This window comes from Mytilus edulis, chromosome 13 (assembly GCF_963676685.1).
Source record: "Mytilus edulis chromosome 13, xbMytEdul2.2, whole genome shotgun sequence".
NCBI lineage: Eukaryota > Metazoa > Mollusca > Bivalvia > Mytilida > Mytilidae > Mytilus > Mytilus edulis.
The window spans coordinates 47,555,953-47,581,519 of NC_092356.1; the positions used below are offsets into that span (position 1 = coordinate 47,555,953).

The 25,567-nt window shown below is 31.0% G+C and overlaps 1 protein-coding gene and 1 pseudogene across 1 annotated transcript; one reads left to right on the forward strand and one right to left on the reverse strand.

The window, feature by feature from the left end:
- LOC139501358 (uncharacterized) overlaps positions 1–7,480 on the reverse strand; it is a 56,763-nt pseudogene extending 49,283 nt beyond the window's left edge.
- A 2,903-nt stretch (positions 7,481–10,383) lies between these two features.
- Positions 10,384–15,287, forward strand: LOC139501359 (piRNA biogenesis protein EXD1-like). Its single transcript, XM_071290400.1, has 2 exons — positions 10,384–10,426; positions 13,841–15,287. Exons 1-2 carry the CDS (start codon positions 10,406–10,408, stop codon positions 15,167–15,169), a joined length of 1,350 nt encoding a protein of 449 aa, XP_071146501.1. The 5' UTR covers positions 10,384–10,405; the 3' UTR covers positions 15,170–15,287.
- Positions 15,288–25,567: the final 10,280 nt, after the last annotated feature.

Sequence of the window (25,567 nt, forward strand, 5' to 3'; positions counted from 1 at the left end):
CATGTCACTCAGTTCAGAAATTGAACCCAATTTAAGATTCGATACTTTTGAGACTTAAAAAATAACATTATCTTTAAGTCGTCGTCTACAATTATAGCTATCACTGTATCGGACCTTTACCTGATTTTTATTTATCTTAAATTGATAATCATGACAAAAGTAAAATTCAATCAATGATCTAACAAACTATATTTTTGACCGTTTGCTTGCTTCTATATCTTCTGGTTGAACAAAATATAGTATATAGAGGTGTCTGGGCTTTAAACGAGGAACCAGAGTCATGATTAACATAGATTTTTGTTTTAAAACATGTAAGAAAAACAAATAATAATTAAAAACCAATTCTTCAGAGAACAATTGAAGGTCTTTCCACCTCGATAATTAGAATGAAATTGAGAAAAAGATGTTAGAAAGGGTCACTCCTTGTTGATGTAATTTGGTACCTCAACTGATATAGAAAAATAAGATTAATAAGTATATGCAGAAGACTTAATTGTTTTATAATGAACAAAAACAAATTTAAAGCAAAGGTCAAAATCTAGAACGTCAAGTTGACCATTGACCTTGACCTCAATTTCAAGGTCATAGGTCAGTGATCTCAAATCAAAAGACCCCAGGTCAATCACTTGTATGGTTGAAAAGAAATATCGATTTCAAAGACAAAAGTGGAGAAAACTCATAAAAGGGTTGACCAAAACACTTCGACTTAAATGGGTTGAAGTTGCCCCTTGTTGTAAACAATAATTTGGCAAACACATCGTATCATTAACTGTTACATTTTCTTTTGAATAACGATAACAAGCAAAAATCAAATTTTTATAAATTTATAACATGACCTTGACCTTTGACCTTGACCTCAATTTGAAGGTCATGGGTCAGTGAACTTAAATTAGAAGGTCCGAGGTCAATCACTTGTATGGTTGTGGAGAAATAATGATTTCAAATACATAAGGGGAGAAAACTCCTATAAGGGTTAACCAAAACACTTCGACTGATTAATTTGAAGTTGCGCCTTATTGTAAACAGTGATTTTGCAAACATATCATATCATTAACTGTTACAGTTTCTTTTGAATAACGATAACAAGCAAAATTCAAAATTTATAACATGACCTTGACCTTTAACCTTGACCTCAATTCTCTTTATTTGGACCAAGGACTTCATATCAAAAGACTGTAGGCCTCTACAACTTATACTGTATGAATTAACCCAACATATCGTTTATTTTAAATTTTCAAAGGGAAATAACTCCCATAAGATGTCTTCTGATTCCCTCAGTCAAAGTAAAACAAATCATTCTTAAGAGTAGACGAACAATTTGGTGAAAACAGTTTGTAAAAATCTTATACGGTTTTAGAGATATAGCGATAACAAGAAAAAGGGGACACGGGGAGATAACTCCTATAAGAATAAGTGTTCGGTCACACAGGGTGAGTTTTGAAACCTCCATTACTGAACAACATCGTTGGCCAAACATCCATTAGATATGTTGTAAAACAAAAAAGCATCTCAGACGGCAGAAGAAAAAAAAAAAAAAAAAAAAAAAAAAAAAAAAAAATAATCAGAAGAAAAACAAAAGGTCTTTCCACGAAAAGTGGAAAGACCTAATAAATCAAAATGAAATGATCTAAGTATATGTAGTTGTGTTTCTTACCTTTATTTTATCATTACAATGAAATATATTGTACACATAGGTACTCTGTATTGATCTCTCGAGAAAACCTGTTTGACGATTTAGTATATCGAAATACACACTTTAACAGCTCTAAATTAGTATCACAAGACACATTTTCACTATATTCTTTTGAATTTTTTACTCACATAGTTGGAAGATAAAATCTGCAACATTACTATAATTATATCTTGACAAATCAGATGTAACGGTCAATGTATTAAACAGGGCTCAGTGCTTTCAAATTGAATGTGGTTTCCTCGGCAAAAATCGAAAACCTATGTCATGTTAGATAATATTTGTATAGTGGTCATTTCGGGGCAATTAGCCCTAATCGTAATCTAGTATGAATCTCTTTCTCATGACAATGCCATCGTGAATATATTTATTTACTAAACAATTTGAGATTCTTCTTTAATAACTTTTTAAAACACACCAAATATTTTGCTGAAATTCGTATAGCTGACAAGCTACAATGTATACCAGTCTCTAATAATAGCTTAAAGTTATGAAAATTATAGATAAATTGTAAGGACATGATTGCTTGTTTTGTAAATGTACAATATGTTGCCAATATTCACATCTAAGATGCACTAGCGAGGAAAAAGCGGCCTATGCATTTTTGATTAAAACAAATGAAAAAATGAACATTTGCATGTTTATTAAAAATCACTGAAAAGATAAAGGCATGCGTTTATTAATGTAACATTTATCTTGACAAAAAAGATTCAATGTTTATTTTAAACTGCAATGATGTAATTTTGACTGATTAAATAACTGATAATTACAAGTTTACAAATAGTGTAAAAATCACTTGATATCAAATCGTGCTTTTAAACTTCAGTTTGGTAATATAATAAACGAGCAGTTTTTGGGGGGTGTAACTTGACATCAACCTCATTTATTTGATTTCGATTTTACAATAGAGGGGGGAGAACTCTAAGTTTATCATAATTTTCGTTGAAATTTAACAACGGTAGCTGATAGTAAGCGAATTCTCACGATTTGCTTATCGTATGGTTACATTTACTTCAATGGAGTTTTGTTTCGATTTGTCAAGCTTCACTTGTAATGTATCTACTTATCAAATTCATAATATTGTCAGGAAAGCAGACTACTTACATCATCGGAGATTTTCAAACTATGAGTATGCTTCAGAAAGGAATCAAATTTGACAACAGAGAAAATATTTTTCAGGTGCAAAGGGAACAAAATTGTCCTGTACGACCTTTGAAAGTAGTCATTAACCTTACGAATAGCCAGAGAAAAATGTCAAAATTGCATAACACATTGCAAGGGATCAACGAACCTTAATAAAGTATATATGTATATGGATATTTCTAAAAAAAAAAAGGATTTTCTTATCCCAGGAATATATGACCTCAGCCGTATTTAGCACAACTTTTTTGGGGAATTTAGGGTCCTCAATGATCTTCAGCTTTTTACTTGTTTGGCGTTATAACTATTTCGATCTGAGTGCCACTGATGAGTCTTATGTAGACGAAACGCGCGTCTGGCGTTTTAAATTATAATCCTGGTACCTTTGATAACTTTTCTGTCGTATATTCTGCTCTAAAAAAAAGGGGGGGAGTTTAGCGCTATGAAAACACATTATTCTACCGTTATTTTAGGAGAAAAAGAAATGTTTTATGATAATGACAATGCATAATAAAAAAGTAGATAAAGCGTTATCTTAATGTATGCATGGATTTTGATTCAGGTCACCTTAGAGATAACACCGCCCTTAACAAAGTGTTATATATTCCGTAAAAGTACAAATGAATATAATTTATAAACTGCGCATAATACAACTCGCACTAATCTTATCTAATAATTATAATATCATTAATTTAATGGTATGATTGATTTCTTCCTTGTTCTTATTCTACTATCGCCATATGTCTCGTGAAAAAATCCACGATTAATTAAAAAAAATATTGAAAGCGGAGAAAATTAGAGAATAAAGCAATGTTGCAAATATCTGTTAAATATCAATTTGGAGAAAATATCGTTTTACATACATACATTGTAACTATGTTAAATATTAAGAAAATTTAAAGAGTTTCGTTTTAATGTTAATTTGATTTTAAGGTAGCTCAGGGGTATAGAAAAAAATGACCAAATTTTCTTATACTCTGTATTAGGCAAAACTTTTAGGAATTTTGGTCCTGAATGCTCTTCAACTTCGTTCTTTATTTGGCCTATTAACTTTTTTTGGATTCGAGCTTCACTGATGAGTCTTTTGTAGACGAAACGCGCGTCTGGCGTATATAAAACATTTAGTCCTAGTATCTTTGGTGAGTTTATTGCCAAAATGAAGATTTTACTATAATTTGCTGAGATTGTTCGTGAAAAAAATCACGTTTATGTGCATTTATGAGACACAACTATGAAATATGATATGAGAATATAGGTTTCATAATATATTATAAGAAAACAAAAAGAAAACATGGTGTCACCGAACTTGTTTTCTTGCTACAAGTAAAAAATGAAAATTCCCCTATATGTCTAGTATAAATTTTGCACTAAAAGAGTAATCTCCTCTTTAATGGCCTATTTAGAATAAGTTTTCTATATATAAAGAAACAGTGTAACCAATAAATTGTCAATCTGTCTCCAAATATGGAGATTTAGGCAAAGAACTAGTTTATTTACTGTGATTGTACAATTCAAGTTGGCGGTATACCCCTGAACTACCTTATAGAAATGTTGTATGTCTCAATAGATCGCAGTGATGTTGCTGCTATACTAAGAACGACACCCCGACAGAGAACTAGGTCATCTACGAATGATTTTACACTTTTGTTTCGCATGGGGTTATATCCTTACTAAAACATTTATAAATGATAATTCACACCTTTTTCACATTTCATCTATTTAATTTAATAATACCAGCACCATCAAGGTAGTTTGCCTTTTTTCACGAGCACGAAAATATCTCAATGATAACAATTAACTGTAATTAACAATGCGCAATTTAAAAAAAACATGAACCCATAAGGCTTTCGTCATTTTCCATTTCCCAATTCTCAGCAGTAACAAAACTTCTGCAACATTGTATGTCGTTTACATCCATCTCATTTGATACATTACGATCGTTCACATACATGTATGTACTTCATTATCAAGGGTGTGCATCCGATGATAAAACTGCTCCCCCATGAGTCTTAGGAAAAACGACTGAAATCAGCATTACAAAAGTTGAAACATTAACAAAACCATATATCTGTGTCGCGCTTATTGTTTTAGCGGTCATGATTTTAAGATATCATGATGTTCTCTGCTCTTTAAATATATCGATTTACACATCCATACTCTTTGATGAAGTAAGGTTAAGATCATTAAAGGCAGATTGGAAGTTAAAACATGTATAATTTGGACTTTTTTAAGGAAATCCGTGGCTAATAATTTTTTGTTTTATAAAAAAAAATAATAACTTGAAACACTGATAAGATCTGTTGTTAATCAACCATCATTGTCATCTTACAAACCAAACTTTGAGTGTTGTCTTGTTGCAATTCCAGGCATTGCATTCATTTCAGAACTTTAATCAAATCCACGGTTTAAGTAAAAGTTTTACACTTTAACATTTCAAATTTATCTGCTTTTCGATTGTTTTTATGTGATATCACTGTTTTAAGATCGAATATTATTTATTAAGTATTAATGTCCTTCGACAATGATAAGCCTCTTTTTGAACTTTTTAAATTGCCTAGCTTCGTAGTGAAGCATCACATATGTACACTAAGTGTCATTGTTATTCAAAACCATGATAAAAACAATACAAAAGACATCGGTCATTGATCTTTTTCAGTCTTTGTTTTTATCGTACTTATATTATTTATTTGCCTTTGTTAATTTTTTGTCTGTTTTTAAATCAAATAATCCTTCTTGTATATAGCGTTTTTTATGGCAACACAGATAGCCTTTAATGCTATAGGGAATGCACTGTGTCCAGCAACGTCCTTCCTATACAAACAAAAGAGGGTATAAAGACCATATGTTTAAGGAAGCACACCATAATTTGACATAGTTATATTATGATTATTAATATTAGTATTATATAACATAAACGTTTTTATAATTACATTCCTGGCCATGTTTTCTTTGTGCAAGGATGGGTTGTTTTCCAGTATCGTATATATTTCCTGGTGTAGTAGTTTCTAAAATATAAAACGGTATAGAATTTGATATTTGAATTAAACTTATGTCTTGATAGTATGTTATCATTTTATCATCGTCATTTGTTATCTCATTAATTAGTATATTTCTTTGGAAAACAACGTTTATTACTAATATTTGTTCGCTCAGATTTATAGAATAAATACTTTTTACTGTTTAATTGTCGTTGCACTTTGCAATTGTGAAGTTACGTACAGAAATATCATGATGCAATGACAATAGTTTAGCGAAAAAAATTATAATCCAGGTAGTTGTTTGATTGTGGAACTGTGATTTTATTTAGGCTATCATAATAATAAAAGTGTTTTGTTTGAGATACTAAAATTAAATAAACTTAAGACAACACAAGGTTACAGAATACTGTTCTCTCTGTGATATACTAGAGGTATATACAATGGTGTAGAAATACTTTCCACTTTTAAAGATAGGTTGCATATATTTATAATGAATCTTTTTCTATGATACGTGTTAAAAAAATGTGAAAAAAAGAGTCGGGCATTTTCTTGTTAAGAAGAGAGAAGATAAAACCTGGTTTTACAGCAAGCTTTACCTCTAACTATGACAGTCGCATTAAATTACATCATATTGACAACGATGTGTGAACAAAACAAACAGATATAATAATAATAAAAATGTCAAAAACAGCCGTCATCATTGATTTTATCACTTAAAAAAATATTTAAGAAAGAAGCACACATAGGCATACAGACGAAGATCTTCAGCAAAAATGAGAGACAAGAATACAAAAATTTACAACAGCACATAACACAATGACAGAATTTTCAAGTAAAGAGTTACGTCGTATGTATCAAGGAAACACAAAAAGGCGTATTGACAGAGCCCATTAGCAAAAATGGTCGACAAAAATACAAATTTGATCATAGAACAATAACAAAATGAAAGAACAGGCTCACGTCATATGTATCAAATATGTGATGTATAATGCTATAAGAAAGGGGCAGATGCCAAAGGATATTCAGATTAGATGTCGATGTCATTGCAAAATACGAAACACTAGTAAAAGTCAATCAACAGTATATCAAACACAATATAGAATACAAAATACTGAGCACCACAAACTTAAGAGATCAGAATGATCTCCCGTGCTCCGATCGGGTAAACAGATCATGCTCCAAGTGTGACATACTTCGTGTTCATCTATATAAAAACTATATTTAAAAGAACCAAAGCGTAAGAACCTCGCAAATAACAATACACAAATGTGCATCTAAACATCATTGCATACTATGATATATTACATGAACAACAAACATAGAAACCATTTCAGATTCCTAAAACTTGAACAATTAACCAAATAAAATAGAGTACAACATATGAAATAGAGACAAAAAAGGGTGACAAAGCAATAATATCTTACCCACTCCATGAGTATGCTGTATGAAAAAACAGTATTATAAAATAAAAAAAATAGCAATTCCATTTCAAGTACATAGCGAACAGAATGTGTCATCAATATTTCAAGAAAGAACAGTTTTTACGACGTGACTTCGTTTATCTATTTCGTTAACTTTGGACCCTACCTTAAAGAGGTATTTACAACAGATAGTATTTATACACTTTTGATAATATGATAAACCAATCAACACATTTAAATCTTTTTTATAAAGTATATACTATGGTTTTAAAAATGATCATTTAGTGAAGTATGGCTGGTAAAAAATTGTCTCTGTGTAAATATAGTCCATTGATCCAAAAAATCTTAAAAAGTAAAATAACATTGTGTATGACAGAAAGGTGCAATACTTTAGTAAAGTATTACTTATGGTGCGGTTAGGTTCTTAGTTAGGCCGAAGTGTACGAGTCTCGGGTCTAATACAGCTTACCTAAAAAAAACAGACCATGCCCAATACAGAAATAGCAATACAGAAATAGCTAATAAATGACACTATGATATTTCTGAAACCTTAATATTTGAACCAGCGATTTATAAACACGTAGATTCATTACAAGCTCTTAGACCAAAAGTTGCAAAAAAATAAAGAAATTCAGAATATAAAAAGTTAAATCACAAAAATACTTCACTCCGAGGTACACTCAAAACCGATAGTCCGTAATCAAAAGCTTTAACACATCTTACGGACAACAACTGCCATGTTCTTACTCGGTATAGGCACATTTTGAATTGTATCATAGGTCAATTTTAACATGTTTACGGCAACATATATAGTGAGTTCACTGGTGACATTTCTGAATTTAATAGTCCAGTTTATATCATCATATTCCTTTAGAAATAGGACTAGAACAAACGATCAATTTGAGAAGTTTGCAGTCACACCTCCTCTCATTCTTACAAAACCTGAAATTAAGACAAAACTCGTCAAAGATACGAGGTTTAACATATTGTATGCAGACGCGCGTTTCGTCTTCGTAAGACTCACCAGTGGCGATCTAGTATAAAAACACAATAGGAAGAACAAATTGTACAATGTATTCAAAGTTGCAGAGGTAAGATACAAAACATTAAGGGAGAATGAGTGACACATACGCTTCAAACTTTCTCTTCCATATGTGAAGGTCTCGTTTGAAAATACATATATGGCATATCCAAGGTACTTTGTTCATATGATTTGCACCACGTGAGTTTGGCCCTTTTGATTAAATTTCTTCAAGTAGTTTTAGATTGAAAATATAAATTATATCAAATTTGCGGATAATTCAAACTTTTACCGTCATAGATCTAAAACTAATGCGTCTTTGAAAACTTCCTTCGCCGGATATTTACAAAACAAAATGTATAATTCTAAGGAAAAATGCTAAAATATGACTTTTTCGAAATGGGAAGGTTGAAATCATCATGTTTTAAAAACAAATTGGCCGAAAACTTTAGAAATCAGGTAAGTTAAAAGTCAATTTACTTTAAAAATCAACCTGCAAGGTGTTTCCCTTTATGCGGACAAATCATGAACAATGTCTTCTTGTATCTGTATTTCTATTTTGAATCTTGACTTTTTACTTTTTTCGTTATTTTATATAGCAATTATACTACGGTTACGCTTCCGATTTTCAAACTAAAAAGGGCGAAAGTTTCAAAGTAGACAACGTTCAATTGTACAGGGACAAAAGATAAAAAAAAAAAATTAAAAAAAACATGTACAGTTCACCTTTATTCTGACAAATTGTTGATTCAAAATAGAAATTGGCATATTGGCATTTTCATTTAAGGAGCATATATACTCTTATTGTAATGGCGGTCGTCATGATAAGGCACGATGACCGCTATACAAATTGCCAGCGTACCCCCAAATTTTGCATATGAATTCTTTTCTGATACAAACGAAACAATCGGTTCAGCGAGCACACGTTTACTGATGTACCCATATTTTGACTATTTTATTTATTGTGTCTGTTTATTTAACGCATCAATGTAAATGTATCGCAATTTGATGAGACTGTCATTAAAGTGAGAGGGTTAGCGCTATAGAACCAGGTTTAATCCACCATTTTCTACATTTGAAAATGCCTGTACCAAGTCAGGAATATTACAGTTCTTGTCCATTCGTTTTTTATGCGTTTTGTTATTTGATTTTGCCATGTGATTATGGACTTTCCGAATTGATTATCCTCTAAGTTCAGTGTTTTTGTGATTTTACTTCTTTTTTATATCATTTGTTTTAAACATACGTTTGCAAAGTTTGCATAAACTTTGACAAACATTGCACTCGCTACAAATGCGTTTACAGTTTGTCAGTCGTCGTTTGTTAACATTAAATCAATTATCTATTGATAATTTTCCTACTCAAGAAAAGATTTATTCTGACGAAAGGAAAAGATTTTAATCGTCATAACTTAAATTTAGGCAATAGTTACTCACATTTAGGTGTATTAGGTATAATCCCTCCTTTCTAACAGTGCCACGATTTGAAATTCATCTGATGTAGACGAAGAACTGACAATAAAATTATTTATGAACACGAGTCCTGTGTGCCTACAACATCTTCTACAGAAGCTATTTTACCGCGTAATAATTTGAGTTTGTTTACATTTTTACAGTTCAAACAGGGTAAGTAAAAACTGATTAAACGATGCATTTGTTTCTTTTTTGTAACGTTTAACCATCTCTAAAGAGTATACAATTTCACTGAACTAGTACATAATTTAATGTAGGGGCCAGCTGATGACAACCACCGGTAGCGTGATTTTCTCGCTGCTTGAAGACCCATTGGTGGCCTCAGCTGTTGTCTTTTCTTTGGTGGGGTTGTTGTCTCTGCGACATATCCCCATTTCAGTTGTCAATTTTATCTATACATTGGCCGCCCTTTCAACTTTGATGAATATTTGTGGAAACTTGCATTGTATTCACATTTGCAGGGAGTACGTCGAAACAATAAACTAATTGAATTTATATTATACATTGATTAATTCATTCGAACCAATGATATTGCAACCCAGCTTATAATGTTCTAATAATATCAATGACTTTTCATATCAATTTCAATAGAACATTTAATTTTCGGAAAATCCATGTATGCGTATGATCAAATCACGTGATCATTATCCGGACTATTATTGATCGAACACTTATTAAACTGGATGTGCATGTTGTTCAAGCAAGTATAATTTTAAACTATATCTTTCTCCTGATTAAAATCCTACTGACTTATAAGTTAAATGATCAATTGGACAAGTTGGGCAGAATATGAACGATGCAGAAAGTTTCAATTTTATGTGTAATGCAAATAGAATGATTTTTGTCGCCAAAAATAAATCACTTTCACTTTCGTTTTATCCGTTGTCAATAATAAAATATCTTTTAGTCACCACAATAACAATAAGTGTAAATAGTCTCCAATACAATCATATATCTTCTTATTAATGAATGAAAGAATAACTTTCGAATAAGAAGCATTTGATATATTTTTAAATAAATAAAAACAAATGGTAAAAATCCATCATGCATAATCAACTTTTTACAATGTTTATATTTTATCAAGGCCCAATTTGAATTATAGTTTTACAATTAAGGCTCTCTGAATTTCGTCTATGACCATTTCTGTTGGATACTTACTTCGAAAGGTGCTTCTAAGTAATTAACAAATATGACGGTATCGTCACTATAATTGTAATGTAATGTACTTTATTCATACAGCGCATAATTGATAACCAGCGTGCTTTATACATGAACAGTATATAGGACATTATAGTGATATATGTCAACATTTACAGCAATTATTTTTGATTTGTTGGTGGATAGATGTCACATTGGCAACTTTACCACATCACCTGATTTTTATATTTGACCTTCCAACAAAACATAAAAAATTAATATCCACATCATGTGTAGGGTATTTATATTAGAATCGATCGTGCAATTATCAAACAAAAACTCAGAACCACTATTCAAGGGTTATTAAACAAAGGGAAGTAAAATACTTTATAAACCAATGGAAAAAAGAACAACTGTCGTATCCCTGTCTTGGTACAGGCATTTTCGAAAAAAAAGTTGTGGGTGAAACCTGATTTTATAGCTAGCACAACATCACAAAATGTACCCGACTGTTGGAGTGAGTCTTCTTTTTCTTGTTGTTAGCAAGGATTAAGGACTACTTCTTAGGTTTAAGATTGGCAGATTTTCACTTTTACAAATTTATAGGAATATCAGCAATACAACTCAGTGATACAAGATTGTTGTTTAGCTATAATGAACTTAAAAGTAATTCTGTGTCGGCAGTAGGAACATGGTTGTCCGTCATTGATTTATATGTGGTAGAAAATCATTAAGTCGAATACGAACATGTAGAGCTAAACAAATCGAATTCCAAAGTCAATTAGGCTAAAGCAATATATACCTCGGGTAGAAAACGTCTATATTTTATTGTCAGTGAATGATCATAATTACATGCCGTTTTACATTTCAATGTCAGTTATTGATCATTCAGGGGTCCCATTGCGATATTGTCGGTACTGGTTTTTCAACGTGTTTATTTAATCTTAGACATCTGATCCATTTACAAGCAAATCTGCTGTTAAATTTTGGTGCAATAATTAACACTTATGTAGTAGGCGACCTGTAGGTTCTAATATCTATGTCCTTTGCCGAAACAATGTTTTATCATTAAAATCATATCAAATCTTTTTAGTCTTTTATTGTTTACTTGGTTGAGGTCTCATTCGATTATGAAACCCGTTTATTGATAATCGTTTCATCTCAAAGTCTTGCTTTGTAAACTTGACTAGCTCTTGCGTTGTATTGTACATTTATTTTATCTTTTTATAGCATATATTTTGATTGAGATCAATGAACAAACATTATAGATTACATTCATATCAATATAAGTACACATTTAAATTTTCAAAAATTCATTCATACGCATGTAAATAAAGTGTTCGATATATTTACCTACATTGATAGTGCACTTATTACATTCAATGTTAATTTTGAGCAGGTATGTTTTATTTTCTACATTGTAAGTAATACATTTGTATTGCATAGCATATTAATTTTCTGTAAAAGACTTCTTACTTTCGGAAATTTAGTGGTGTACTTTAATAGATATTTGAAAATAACAGTCATACAAGAATGACGTATCAAATTTTTTGTTATAAAGCAAATAGAAGGTCATTTGTGTCGCCAGTCATAACTTGGGTTAAGTTAATTTTACTTTCGGTATTATTTGTAAGAAATGTATTTGCATAAAATATGCTCCCAATCAGACAGAGTCATATAATTGAAATAAAACAACTACGGTTTGTGTACTGAATTATCAATGGAAAATATTTACCAATTAGTTGATCAAAATATATATATTTGATTTATCATTATTCGATAAATTTTGTAGCTTACAATTCACAAAATAGTGTCTAGGTCCAATTTTGTCGAAAAACTCGTCTGGCTTACACTTTAAATTCTGTTATCTATGATTATTATTTTTTATTCTCTGTATAGGTCAGCTGAATGGTTATATCGTGGGTTTTCTGAAGATTAGCTCTGAAAATTTTGGGGGGAGGCTAACCATGAAAGGTGCTTTGATGCAGTAAATTTGTAAAGTTCTACTTCAAACCATAATATTTACTTGATCCCTAATTGACTAAGACAAAATGAAGGAAGTCCGTGTACGCTGATAGAACGGCTCGAAGATACGAGTAGCAATACTTGGCAAAACGCTTTGCATTATCTGCTTTTCGCCTTGATGACGTAAAATAACATAGGCAAAGCAAAATTATTTGTTGTCGTTAGAGAAAAAGGGTAAAAGATAGAAAGAAAGACGATTTAATCAAAGTTATGATTTAATGGATAGATTTGATATACCACAATATATCAAGTAATACCCAGTGATCGCTTGTTATGAAAACTATAACTATCGTTCTTAAAGCAAACATTCGTTTTTACCCTGATTTAGGAAGTAGTTTAGTATAGTTGTTAAAAGGTAATTGCAATTTGACTTAACAATTAACTGACCTGTTTTCCTCAATACATATCATCTGATACCCGATTGTTGGCACACGATACGTGTTTTTCCTATGAGCGTTCCTTTTAGAGACTTTTCAAAAAAAAAAGACATGTTGTTAATTTGACGCCGTCTTTAATTGTTTCCATAATTTCATTTCGTCATTAATTTGACAATCATATAATTTAATTGTGCATGACTATTATTTAATAAATCAAAATACTGCAAGTGTTAAAAGGGGACAGAAATGTTATAGAGAAAATAAAAACCTAAATGTCCAAGAGAGACAGACAAAATATGGCAAAAATGAAATACGAGGAAAACTCAAACAAAGGACTACAAAACACTACAAAAAAAACTAAAGACCTACAGCATCTGTCATTTGCTTCGGTTTGTGTATTAATTATAGAACACCCAATATTTTTCAAGAATTTGAGAAACTTAATTCGAAAACTCGTATGGAACCTTGACAGGACAAGAAAACAAAACAAAACAATACCTGATTTACACAATTCTGCGTAAACGATTATTATCCAGGTATATCGTTAATGAGGATATTGTTTTCTATTATTCAATGCAGGATAAACATTGGAAACAAAGCCAGAAAATGTTAGCTGCAGAGGATTCTCTGGTTGAGAAAATTGACGGACTTAAAGTTGATGACAAATGCCAAAGTGGAACTGCCCCAAAATGTGAAGAAGGCAAGGAACAATTATACATATATATTACAAACACAGAAGAACAAGAATCCGCGGTAAAGGAAATAAATAATGCTTTGTCTACTGAAAAGATGATTGCTATAGATTTAGAAGGAGCAAATTTATCGAGAGCAGGATCAATAACACTTCTTGCTATTGCTACGCGTAGCCAAATATATCTGTTTGATGTTTTAAAATTAGGTCCAGCTACGTTTGACAAAGGTCTGAAGGAGATTTTGGAAGATGATGCAATCAATAAACTATTGTTTGATTGCCGAGAGGATTCAGATGCCCTTTGGCATTTATTTGACGTCAATCTGAAAGGAGTACTAGATATTCAGTTGTTGGAAATTATAACGCAAGCTACAGCAAAAACAGCAAGTGAGCGGAAAAAAAGAAATTTTAGAGATAACGAGATTATGCGCTTAGAAAGTCTTATTTCTTGTATGTACCATTACATGGAAGACAAAGATATATTGCTTATAAAACAACACGTCGAAAGAAAAATTAAAATCCAGAAAAACCTATGGGAAGAAAGACCTCTCTCTGATACTCTCCTTAAATACGCTGCATATGACGTAAAATGTCTTTTTCCCCTGTATGATTCACTTAAACCCGATGAAGAACAAATGAAACGATTGCGCATTGCTTCTGAAATATATTGTAACACCAAGCGGTCAATGGTCATGAGAAGATTTAATCAATATGAACGCAATCCTTATCTACCAATTGACATCATTCCTGACAAAGGACAAACTAGTTTTTCCAAAGGCAATACAAAGTGTACCGGTTGTCAGCGTCTGTTTCCACGTGACGAATTTTCAAAAAATCAATTGCGTAAAGGAGATCAGCTGTGTAGAGTATGTAAAATGGTTAAGAGCCATTCAGATAGGCAATGTCCATATATAGAGTCTCGCCTTGGACCAGTACCATCTGATCCTGAAATCGAAGAGAAACTCGATGGAGATTCGAATCAGGAAGCTTCAAAATTACCAATAGCAATGTCCGAGCCGCCACATTTCGATATGTACGATGACGACAATGATTTTTTGTTTGATCATGATAATGATTATGACGATTATGATGACAGATGGAATAATGATTCCGATGACGATCATGATCGCTATGGCAATTTCAGATATACGTACGAAAATGGCCTTCATGAAATGGAAGGAGGTGATGGATCAAGTGAATGGCAGTTCTATTATTGAACGCATCCTTGTGTATAGACGTGTTGTTTTTTGTTTTGCATATATCATACTTGGTAAAACAATGTACTTAAAAAGTTATTTGAAGTTTGAATAATAATTAATGTTACATCTTTCTTTATTTAAATATATGAACTCTTGCCTGAAGGAAAATAACAGTTTATACTTATATTTTACTAGATCTGAAAATAGTTACTTGAAACAAGTAACTGTTTTACTGAAAAATTGTGTCTATCAAAAGAATTACTTAAATTAAAACAAATACTAATAATAATTTTACTCACTTGAGTAAATGAATTACTTAATCCATATTTAGGTAATAACTTACTTGTACTGTTTTAGTAGAAAGAAATAACTTAGATTAAGTCATATATTCAAAAACTACACTTATATACCTATATGGAGTTATTTTCTTTCAGAACGACAGATCATTCTTTTTCAGAATCAACCCGGACGATACCATGTTTCAATGAAATATGCTCATAGGCATAAAATAATGTCCTGTGTGAGGTCATTATTTTCCTTGATAAAAATGCAATCTATAATTTACTTCAAAATTTTATTCGTCTGATAGTTTTTTGTTGCCGATTTGGAAATTTTTCTTTTAAAGTTCAATCAATGATAGATGTAAAAGAAACCTTCATTGCCCGCATTTTAATTTTAGAAACAAATAACGTGAAGTTTTGTTAATTTACGCTACAATAAAGAAACATTTTCATATATGTGAGATGAATTTTAATATAGGCTTTCATAAATAAAAAGCCAGATTTAACATATTCGTGTGTTAGATTTTGAAAATCTTATTGAGTCACACTGAATAGGTTGGTTGATTTTTGGTTGCTTGCTTAACGTCCATTGGCAAATATTTCATGCATGTTTAGGACGATAAACGCTGAATAGGAAATCATACGGTGACCTACCTGTATTTATATTCGTCTTTGTGTCAGTTCGTAACTTTTTTAAATTTATGTATACCTTTTACTCTATCAAATGATCAACTAATAAAATTTTTCTTAATTTTTTATTCGATTCAATTAAAATTGTTAAAAAAATAACCACTTTTCCGCGATAGAAATGACATTACAAATAGAAAAAAAAACATACCCCTCCCCCTTTTCCATAAGCTAAGTGGTACAATAAATTACTTACAATGTGTCTTGTATTTGTCATACACCGTTATCGGATGGTAACAATTCATTTGTGTCTTACTTCATGCAGTTACAGTAATATTTTTATTGTGTATGGATAATATTTTTTTAAAGGTTTATATCTAGATTAATTAGTGAGTTTTATTTCACATTCTAAATGAGCCGTAGGACGTATTAAAACCTGGACGTATTAGAAAGGAATATCCCACTTAGTGTTGTCGGTAAAATAGGATACTAAATTTTGCAAATCTTTATAACAAATTATATTTTTTTGACGGTATATAAGTCAGATAATGCATATTTTAAGGTTTTTGTTGTCGTAGAACACACCTCGGGGTGTCCGGATTGCTCAAAGAAAGACCTCCCTACGATCGGTCTTTTATTTGATCAATCCTGACACCCCTCGGTGTGTTATACGACAAGAAAAACCTTAAAATATGCATTATGTATAACATATTTTTTAATTTATACTAAAATGCTGTATGAAAGTTACTGGAATTACTTCTGATAACATGGATATAAAACTTGTTATTACTATATAGGTTAAGGCACTACATCATGTTGTTTTCTTGCATAAGGCTTATTATATATAATAATAAATCTTCCTATGACATTTGACTCCATAATTTAACAATTTCAACAATATGTAGGTTTAAGTCTGAAAATTGCATAAGTTTAGATATCAATTTTCTTTAAACAGACAATTATTCCAACTTGGAAATATTTTTAATCATATGGAATTTGCATAATTTCCAGTGCTTGACATGTTTTATAAATTCCATGTATATTCTGTATTTTAATGTTCAGTGTGGCGCCCAACACTTTATATTCCAAAGTAGATAACACATTTTCAATAGAATGTATTGTGCTGCGCACAACACTATCTGTACAAAATACATTGTATGGAAAGTATTATGCAATGCTTAAAAATAATAATGCAGAATAAACATGGAATTTCAAGCACAAGAAATCATGCAAATTACATAATTAAGAATAATTCCAAATTGAAAAAATAGCCTGTTTTTAAATAATACTTTGAAATGCTTAAAAAATTTGATTGGAATTACTTAGTATCAGAATTACTAGTCATTACTTAACCTGTTTTCATATCAAAATATCTTCAAATTATTATTATCTTTTTTTAATATAATTTTTATAATGTAAAATAACAAGACTTAGTTTTACTAAAATTAAAAATTATCTATTTATTATAAATGTACAAAATTGTATAATACTTCCTGTATTTTTAATAAGTAGTTTTTGATTTGAGACTGAAAACATATTCGGCCAATCAGAATTAAGGTTTCATTTGACTTTGGTAAGCTATTTTTGAAAATTGGCTGCACCTCATTCAGTTTTGAATTTGAACAAAAGTTTACAGAGTTTGTTGAAATACTTCCACGAGTTACAAACATGAAAGGAAAGGAGAACCTTACAAAAAGGACACTTTGTGGGTTTTCATGTTTCTGGATACTCTTTGTGCACTAATTCAATTAAATGAAAATGTAACACAAAGAGTTGCTGGGGAGGTAGCCCATGTTAACTTACAACAAACAAGAGAAATGGATTATAACAAAGGATATAGTATATGATCATTCTTTAAAAAGGTATGTTACTTTTTCAAATTATATGCATTTATAATAAAACAGTGTAGACTTTTTATTTTAATCTATAAATATATTATAAATATATATATAATTTATGTGTAAAAGAATTACTCAATAAATATTAAAATAATTACTTACTTTTATTAAGACAAATAATTAATATGCATTAAAAGAATTACTTACTATCATTAAAAGAAATACTTAATGTGTTTTAAAAGAATTACTTACTTTAATGAAAAGAAAAACTTACTTTTATTAAAAGAATTACTTATTTTATTAAATGAATTATTTACTATAATAAAAAGAATTACTGAGTATATAGGAAAGAAATAACTTAAGTATTCATTAAAAGAATTACTTAAGATACATAGAAAAATTACTTAAATTTAATTACTAGGTAGTTACTTACAATTACTTGGCATTACTAGCAATTACTCATTTTTTGACAAACATTTTTACTCGGTTTTTTTTTTGCTTAATTTGAGTAAATTAAATACTTGTTTTAAGTAAATTCAAGTAATTAATTTTTTTGAGTGTACAAACATTTTTGTAAGTTATTAGTAACTACACATTATGAAAAACAATCCCACCTAGTGTAGAATTTGTTTATCAAACAGTCTTAAAATATTTTGGTCCATTGTGTTTCAATAGTAAAAAACGCGTTACGCAGTCTTTACTTTTGTATTGACTGTTTGCATTGACAATCATGCAAGTGCATGGTAATTAACGATTGCCTATCATAATACTCATAATCAACACACAGGATAAAAGAACTCGAACCAAATGCATCACTGATGATAAATATTCAATCAAATATTGATTACCTTCTTATTATTGCGTTTCCCTTAGTTTGTTCTCTTGCTTTGTCATTTAAATATATTGATGAGATTTAAACATTGATTAACTACGAACTGTCAATTCAATTTATTAAATCAAAATATTCAAAAAATGAAACTGGTCATAAAAATAAATCTGCATATCGTATACGAGTAAACAAATAGTACTTGTTGTTTCATCGAAAAGCACGTGGTAAATCGATAAGAGGAAACAGTGGTATGCATGGGGTTATGTGACATGTCTTTTCATTGATATTTGAACGAGTTCGTTTTTCTTTTTACTATAGAACAAACATAGTAGATGGTATATAATATGTCCTAACCCTGAATAAAATAAAAAATTGCGCTAAATGCATATTTTTCCGTCCAATTTTCTTTTGATGTAATGTCTGTTTTATTCTATCTGAGATTTTCAAACGAAAATAGAAAACATTTTTGATATAGGAAATGTTTGTATTTGTGTAACTTTTATATTAAAGTTGTATGTTTAAAAGCGTTCACAGGAAAACACCATTTGCAGAGTTGCTCTAAAATTATCGTACAATAACCTTTTATTTTTTTAACTTCTGTAGAATTTTGTTTTTCTCATTGCCAATTATACCACATCTTCTAATTTTTATATTTTATCTACCAAATGTCAAACTCTAAATCCTGCCTTAAGTGAATTCAAATAATTGTAAAAAATACTTTATATAGTTTTAGTAAAGTTCGTGAGAAATGTTTAGAATTTAAAAGATTTGTAAATGAATAAGATATTGAGCATTCACTTTTGTTATACTACTAAAAAAGGACATAATATGACTGACGTAATTGTTTACCTATGTTGATTGAAAATCTGTGAACCATTTACCATCTTTTAAAACTATTGGTTACAGCAACTAATACGTGTTTGTATCTAACAACACTCTCACAACTACAGTTTGCAAGGCATTTCAGCATGGCATATCAATATGTCAAGACCTTGTCCGATCTGAAAAAGGCTATATCAACAATATGTAAAGGTATATATGAAAGCAAATTAATAGCTGTTGGGTTTGAAGGAGACAATATATCACGAACAGGAAGTATTTCCGTATTGACAATAGCAACTAGAACCGATGTCTTCATTTTTGACATTTTAGAATTGGGAAGTGCTGCTTTTGATAAAGGCATATCATTTTTTCTCAAAAACGAAAGTATTACGAAAATCGTGTTCGATTGTCGTGAACCGGCAGATTCTTTATTACATGTGCATGGTGTATTGCTCACATCAGCTTACGATATTCAGTTGTTGCAGTGTATCGATAAGATTGATGGTATACGTTCTCGGTACGGTAAATTGGAACGACGTAGAAGGGTTGATGAAGTTATTGAAATCAAATCTTTAATGGCAACGATACAATTGTACGTGGGAACGAATTTGAAATTCAGGAAAATGGAAGATGTCTCTACTAAACTTAAAAGTATGAAAAATGTATGGTCTATGCGGCCAATTAATGAAGACACTTTTTCGTTTTTGGCATATACAATGACCAGTCTTTATATGATTTATTGCAGTCATAGAACATGGACCATTAACATGAGCAGACTTAAAGTGGCATCTGCAATTTACTGTAATACAAAAAGAGCTATGAGAGAAAGAAGTTTTGATCCATACGAAGTCAATCAATTTCTGCCAATCGATATTATTCCAGATAACGGGATGCTTTTTTTCGAGAAAGGTAACAAACCTTGCACAGGTTGCAAGAGGCGATTTCCGATAAATGAATTCTCGAAAAAAGATTTAAGAGGCTGTGAACAGAAATGTCGTGTATGCAAAATTGTGAAAATAAATGTTGCGATTGATGGGAACTCGATGAAACAAAAGAAAAGTACAAAACGACGACATAACCGGAAAAAATCACGAAAAGGTCGTTCAAAAAGAAAACGAAATTTGAAATACAATTTTGATCTCGGTGAAAACGAAACTTCAATACACGAAGAAGAATTGAAAAATAGAGAAATTTTATTGTACAAACTGCGATTTATTAACACTGGAAAAACGTCTGTTTAATTAATGTATGTAGCGATGAGATTATTAATGTTTCTTTTGACACATTAGGACCTTTAATATAGAAATTTGCCAATTATAAGTTGTGATATTGAAGAGCGTCAGGTACAATTATATGAACAGGTCATTTATCTTTTTCTTTAAATTTGATTGATTTTGTGTCGTTTTTGTGATATACACTGCAAATTATTTTAATACTATCGTTTTCCATATATAGATATATTCAATGTGAAATTATCACTTTATTTATTAAATGCACCGTTTCGCTGTTTTGATTTTACATTATTAGAAACGCTCATAAATAACAATTCGAAGCCAGTATATACAAATACTATGTTCTATAAACAATACCTCATTTCATTTCATTGAGTTTTTGTAATGGGTCAGTCTGAAAATATGCATTATGCATGTATATTAAGGGATCGTTCAATTCCCATATCTTCAGGTAATCCATCTAAAATCATAGCACTTGACTATTTCTTAACTGCTTATGTTAATTCCAAGAAGCCCGCGGGTTTCAAATTTAAATTTAAAACAGTTTCTCGAATTCAGGTTCATATTATCGATTAACCACCAAATTTGATTACATAATCTAACCTTTGCCATATGTCTTGTCTGTGGTCAATGTTGTACACGACCCTTTTCGTATATGTGGGTAAAATATTTTATGTTTCAATGAAATATGGTCCAAGACATAAATAATCACCTGTGTAAGGTCATTATTTTGCTAAATAAAAATGCACTCTATAATTTACTTATAAAAGAGTGACGAAAGATACCAAAGGGACAGTCAAACTCATAACTCTAAAACAAACTGACAACGCCATGACTAAAAATGAAAACATGACACAACATAGAAAACCAAAGAATAAACAACACGTACCCCACCAAAAAACTAGAGGTGATCTCAGGTGCTCCGGAAGGGTAAGCAGATCCTGCTCCACATGTTGCACCCGTCGTGTTGCTTATGTGATAACAAATACAGTAAATAGTCTAATTCGGTAGGTCACATTCATGAAAGGGAAGGGGATTGTAGTTACGACGTAAGGAACATATCCGATATCATTTGTGAAACGGTTATTCCATAACGGTCAACCAACTCATGATGGCGTCCGTAAAATTTACGAAGGGATGATTTCAACTTCACCATTTGGAACTCTTGGTTTTATAGCTTCCTTGTGAGCAGAAATCCTCTATCAAGAAAATCATAATAGGAAATGCAAGCACGGGAATATCGTATCAATTGGGAGATATATACCCCGTATGTAGGTGCTGCTGGAATGTTGCTACTAAGAAATGGAAAGTTCACAATTGAAAAGCTAAAATCATCTCTTTTATCGTAAAAGTTTTGTTTTCAACCGACCCTCATTGTCAATTTCTAGATGTAAGTCAAGATATGAGGCCGACTTAACTGTATCTGTAGTATCCTTATAAATAATATTCGTCTGATAGGTTTTGTTGCCAATTATGGAATTTATCTTTTAAAGTTCAATCTATGATAGATGTACCAAAAGTTGAAATCGCCCGCTTTTTAATTTTAAAAGCAAATAATGTAATTTATCGCTAGAATACAGAGACATTATCATATAGTTATGTGAGATGAATTTTAATGTAAAACTTTCATAACTCTTTTAAACAGGCCAGATTAAACATATTCAAGTATTAGATTTTGAAAATCTTATTGATTCATACTAAATAGGAAATCATACTGTGACCTACATGTATTTATATTCGTTTTCTTGTTACATGTACATGTATCACGATCCATGCTCCCTTGAGGTCAGTTCTTAACTTCTTTTTTTTACATTTATGTATACCTTTTACTCTATCAAATGATCAACTTGTAAAGTATTCCTCTATTCTATCGAATAAAATTCACGTACCTCACAATTGGGTCTGGTGGGGGAAGGTACAAAATTATATCCTGATTATCTGAAAATTTCATTCGAATCAATTAAAATTAAATGTTGAAAAAATAACCACTTTTTTCGCGATAGAAATGTTATAACAAATAGAAAAACAACATAACACCCCTTCCCCTTTTCCTCAAACTACGTTGGTACAGTAACTTGTTCAAACAATTTTCATGAGAATGATGTTATGGAAAGGCAACTCTATAATTATTTGGGCTACAAACGGTAAGTCATAACAGATTATCCAACCGAAATCATTACAGAAACATCAAAAATAAATATCTGAATGATGAATGTACATCAATAACATACATGCAAAGGAATGTCATGGTTACAATTACACTGACGTTTTTCATCATCTTCACGTGGGATAGTAACCTTTTATTTGTCATTTTGAATATCACTTTTACTGTTTAGTCTATGTGTTGGTGATAATCAGTTGACGTGGCTCGGTACTTTCATATCCCATCATTGTATTATTGTGCTATGCTTAATTTGTATATACTTGTCTTTAACTTTTCGCGTGCGTTGTCTATACTGCTTTTCGTGTTTCTCTGTTACATTTTTTACGATTATAACACAATGTTGACTGTTGTACCCCTATTTTAACGTGTTTACCTATTATACATGTTATATCTGTTCATTTCGTTCACAAATCGTTGTCAATATAATGGAATTGTATGTGCTACTGTCATACAAATGAGAAGTTTAGCTAGCGATAAAACCAGGTTTAATCCACCATTTTCTACACAAGAATATGCCTGTATTAAGTCAGGAATATGACAGTTGTTATCCATTCGTTTGATATGTTTAAGCTTTTGATTTTATCATTTGATTAGGGACCTTCTCTTTTAAATTTAGGCCATAGTTCGGTAGTTTGGCAATTTTACTTTTCTTTATACAATGATATAAAATACATGTTTTATGGAACATGCAATTAAAGTGAAATCTACTTTATAACTGACAGAAAAATTTTAATTGAAATCATCAGAACAAAAGATGCAATCAAAGTGTTGGACGTATTCCAACAGGAAACAAATTTCATAAAAACATATTTGGAGTATTTGTAAGGAAATTACATGGTACACTTACATGTGTGCGTTGTTAAACATTTTTAAACATTCTGTTAAAACACAACTTTTGTTAAGGCTTTCATGAATGAAATGGGGTTTTTTTATGATAAAAGGAATGATTCAATCCCGTTACCTATGTATATTCAAAATCTATGAAGCCTTAAACGCATTGATGACAGTTGTTATGGGTTATTAATGACTAAAACTGAGTCGTATGCATGATATCGAACAACATATGTTATTTTGATGGAAAGTATATTGTCCAACATGGATTCATTTCAGTATGTTAAAACTCTGTCTGAAGTTCAAAAGGCAGTAAAGACCATTGGTAAATATACAAATGAACACAAATATATAGCTGTCGGGTTTGAGGGAGAACATATCTCTAGAAATGGAAGTGTTTCGATATTGACAATAGCAACAAAAGATGACGTCTTTATCTTTGACATTTTAGAATTAGGAAAAGATGCATTTAATCATGGTATTGCGTCGATTCTTGAAAACGATTTAACGTCCAAAATAGTTTTTGATTGTCGCGAGCCTGCAGATGCGTTATATCATGTGTATAGTGTAATGCTTGCAGGAGTACTAGATGTACAGTTATTGCAGTGCATGGATAACATTGATGAAATACGTTCGAGGATCTGTAAAAAACAGCGATGGAATCGTACGCAAGAAGTTATTCAATTACGGAAGTTTATGCCTTCTTTGCGATCAAAGAAGAAAAATAATAAGAAATTCAGAAGAATGAAAAAAATTTCAGCTAATCTTAAAGAAAACATTTGGGAAGTGAGGCCATTGGAGAATGATATCTTAGCCTATTGTGAGTACTCCGTACAACATTTATTTAAGTTATTTGATGGCAAGATATCATTTGATGAAAAGATAGATCGACTTAAAATTGCATCTGCAAGTTATTGCAATTCAAAAAGATGCCTGCATAGTCGATATTTCAATGAGTATGAATTGAATCCATTTCTCCCGACCAATATTATTCCCGAAAAGGTATCAGTTGAGATAAAAATAAGACATAAGGTTTGTAAAGGCTGTAAAAGTATGTTTCCATACGACGAATTTCCACCAAAACAGTTGATCGATCGGCAACAAAAATGCCGTGTATGCAAAATCGTAAATAAACATCTTCGACAAGTCCAAAAGTGCAATGAACTCACAACAAAAGATCGTCGTGAAAGAGTTCCTTATGTTGATAATGATGATTATGATTATGCAAATGATGATGATGATGATGATGAAGATGAAGATGATGATGATGATGACGATGATAAGAATCATGATAATGATAAGGGTGAGCATGAATATTATTATTATCATACTGGTCATGATCATCATTTGGACGAATGCGACGTTTGTTATATGAGAAATCAATTGAATTATGATGAAGACGATGAAATAGCTGAAACGGTAGAACAACATTACTTTGATTCTCGAAAGAAGAGAAAATCGATTAAAAAGTTGATTGCGAAACATTCAGAACACCGGGGTTCACATTATGCACGGAAAGGGCATAAAGATATGGAAATATTTAACAGATGTTGTTCGGAAGAAAAATTCGATTTTTTGTGACCATTTTTTGGATTTTTCCTGACCAATTTTACTATTCCATGTATATTATATGCTGAATATCACTTTTTATGTTGCTTACACAGGGGCTTTGCACCAATGATTCTTGTAAAGTTGAAGGTTGCATTTCTGTAAATATTGACAATGCAATTTCCCATAGGAACTCCTTTTACGGCTAAAACTGTGCCACTTTTACTATGAATTTTTGAAAAAA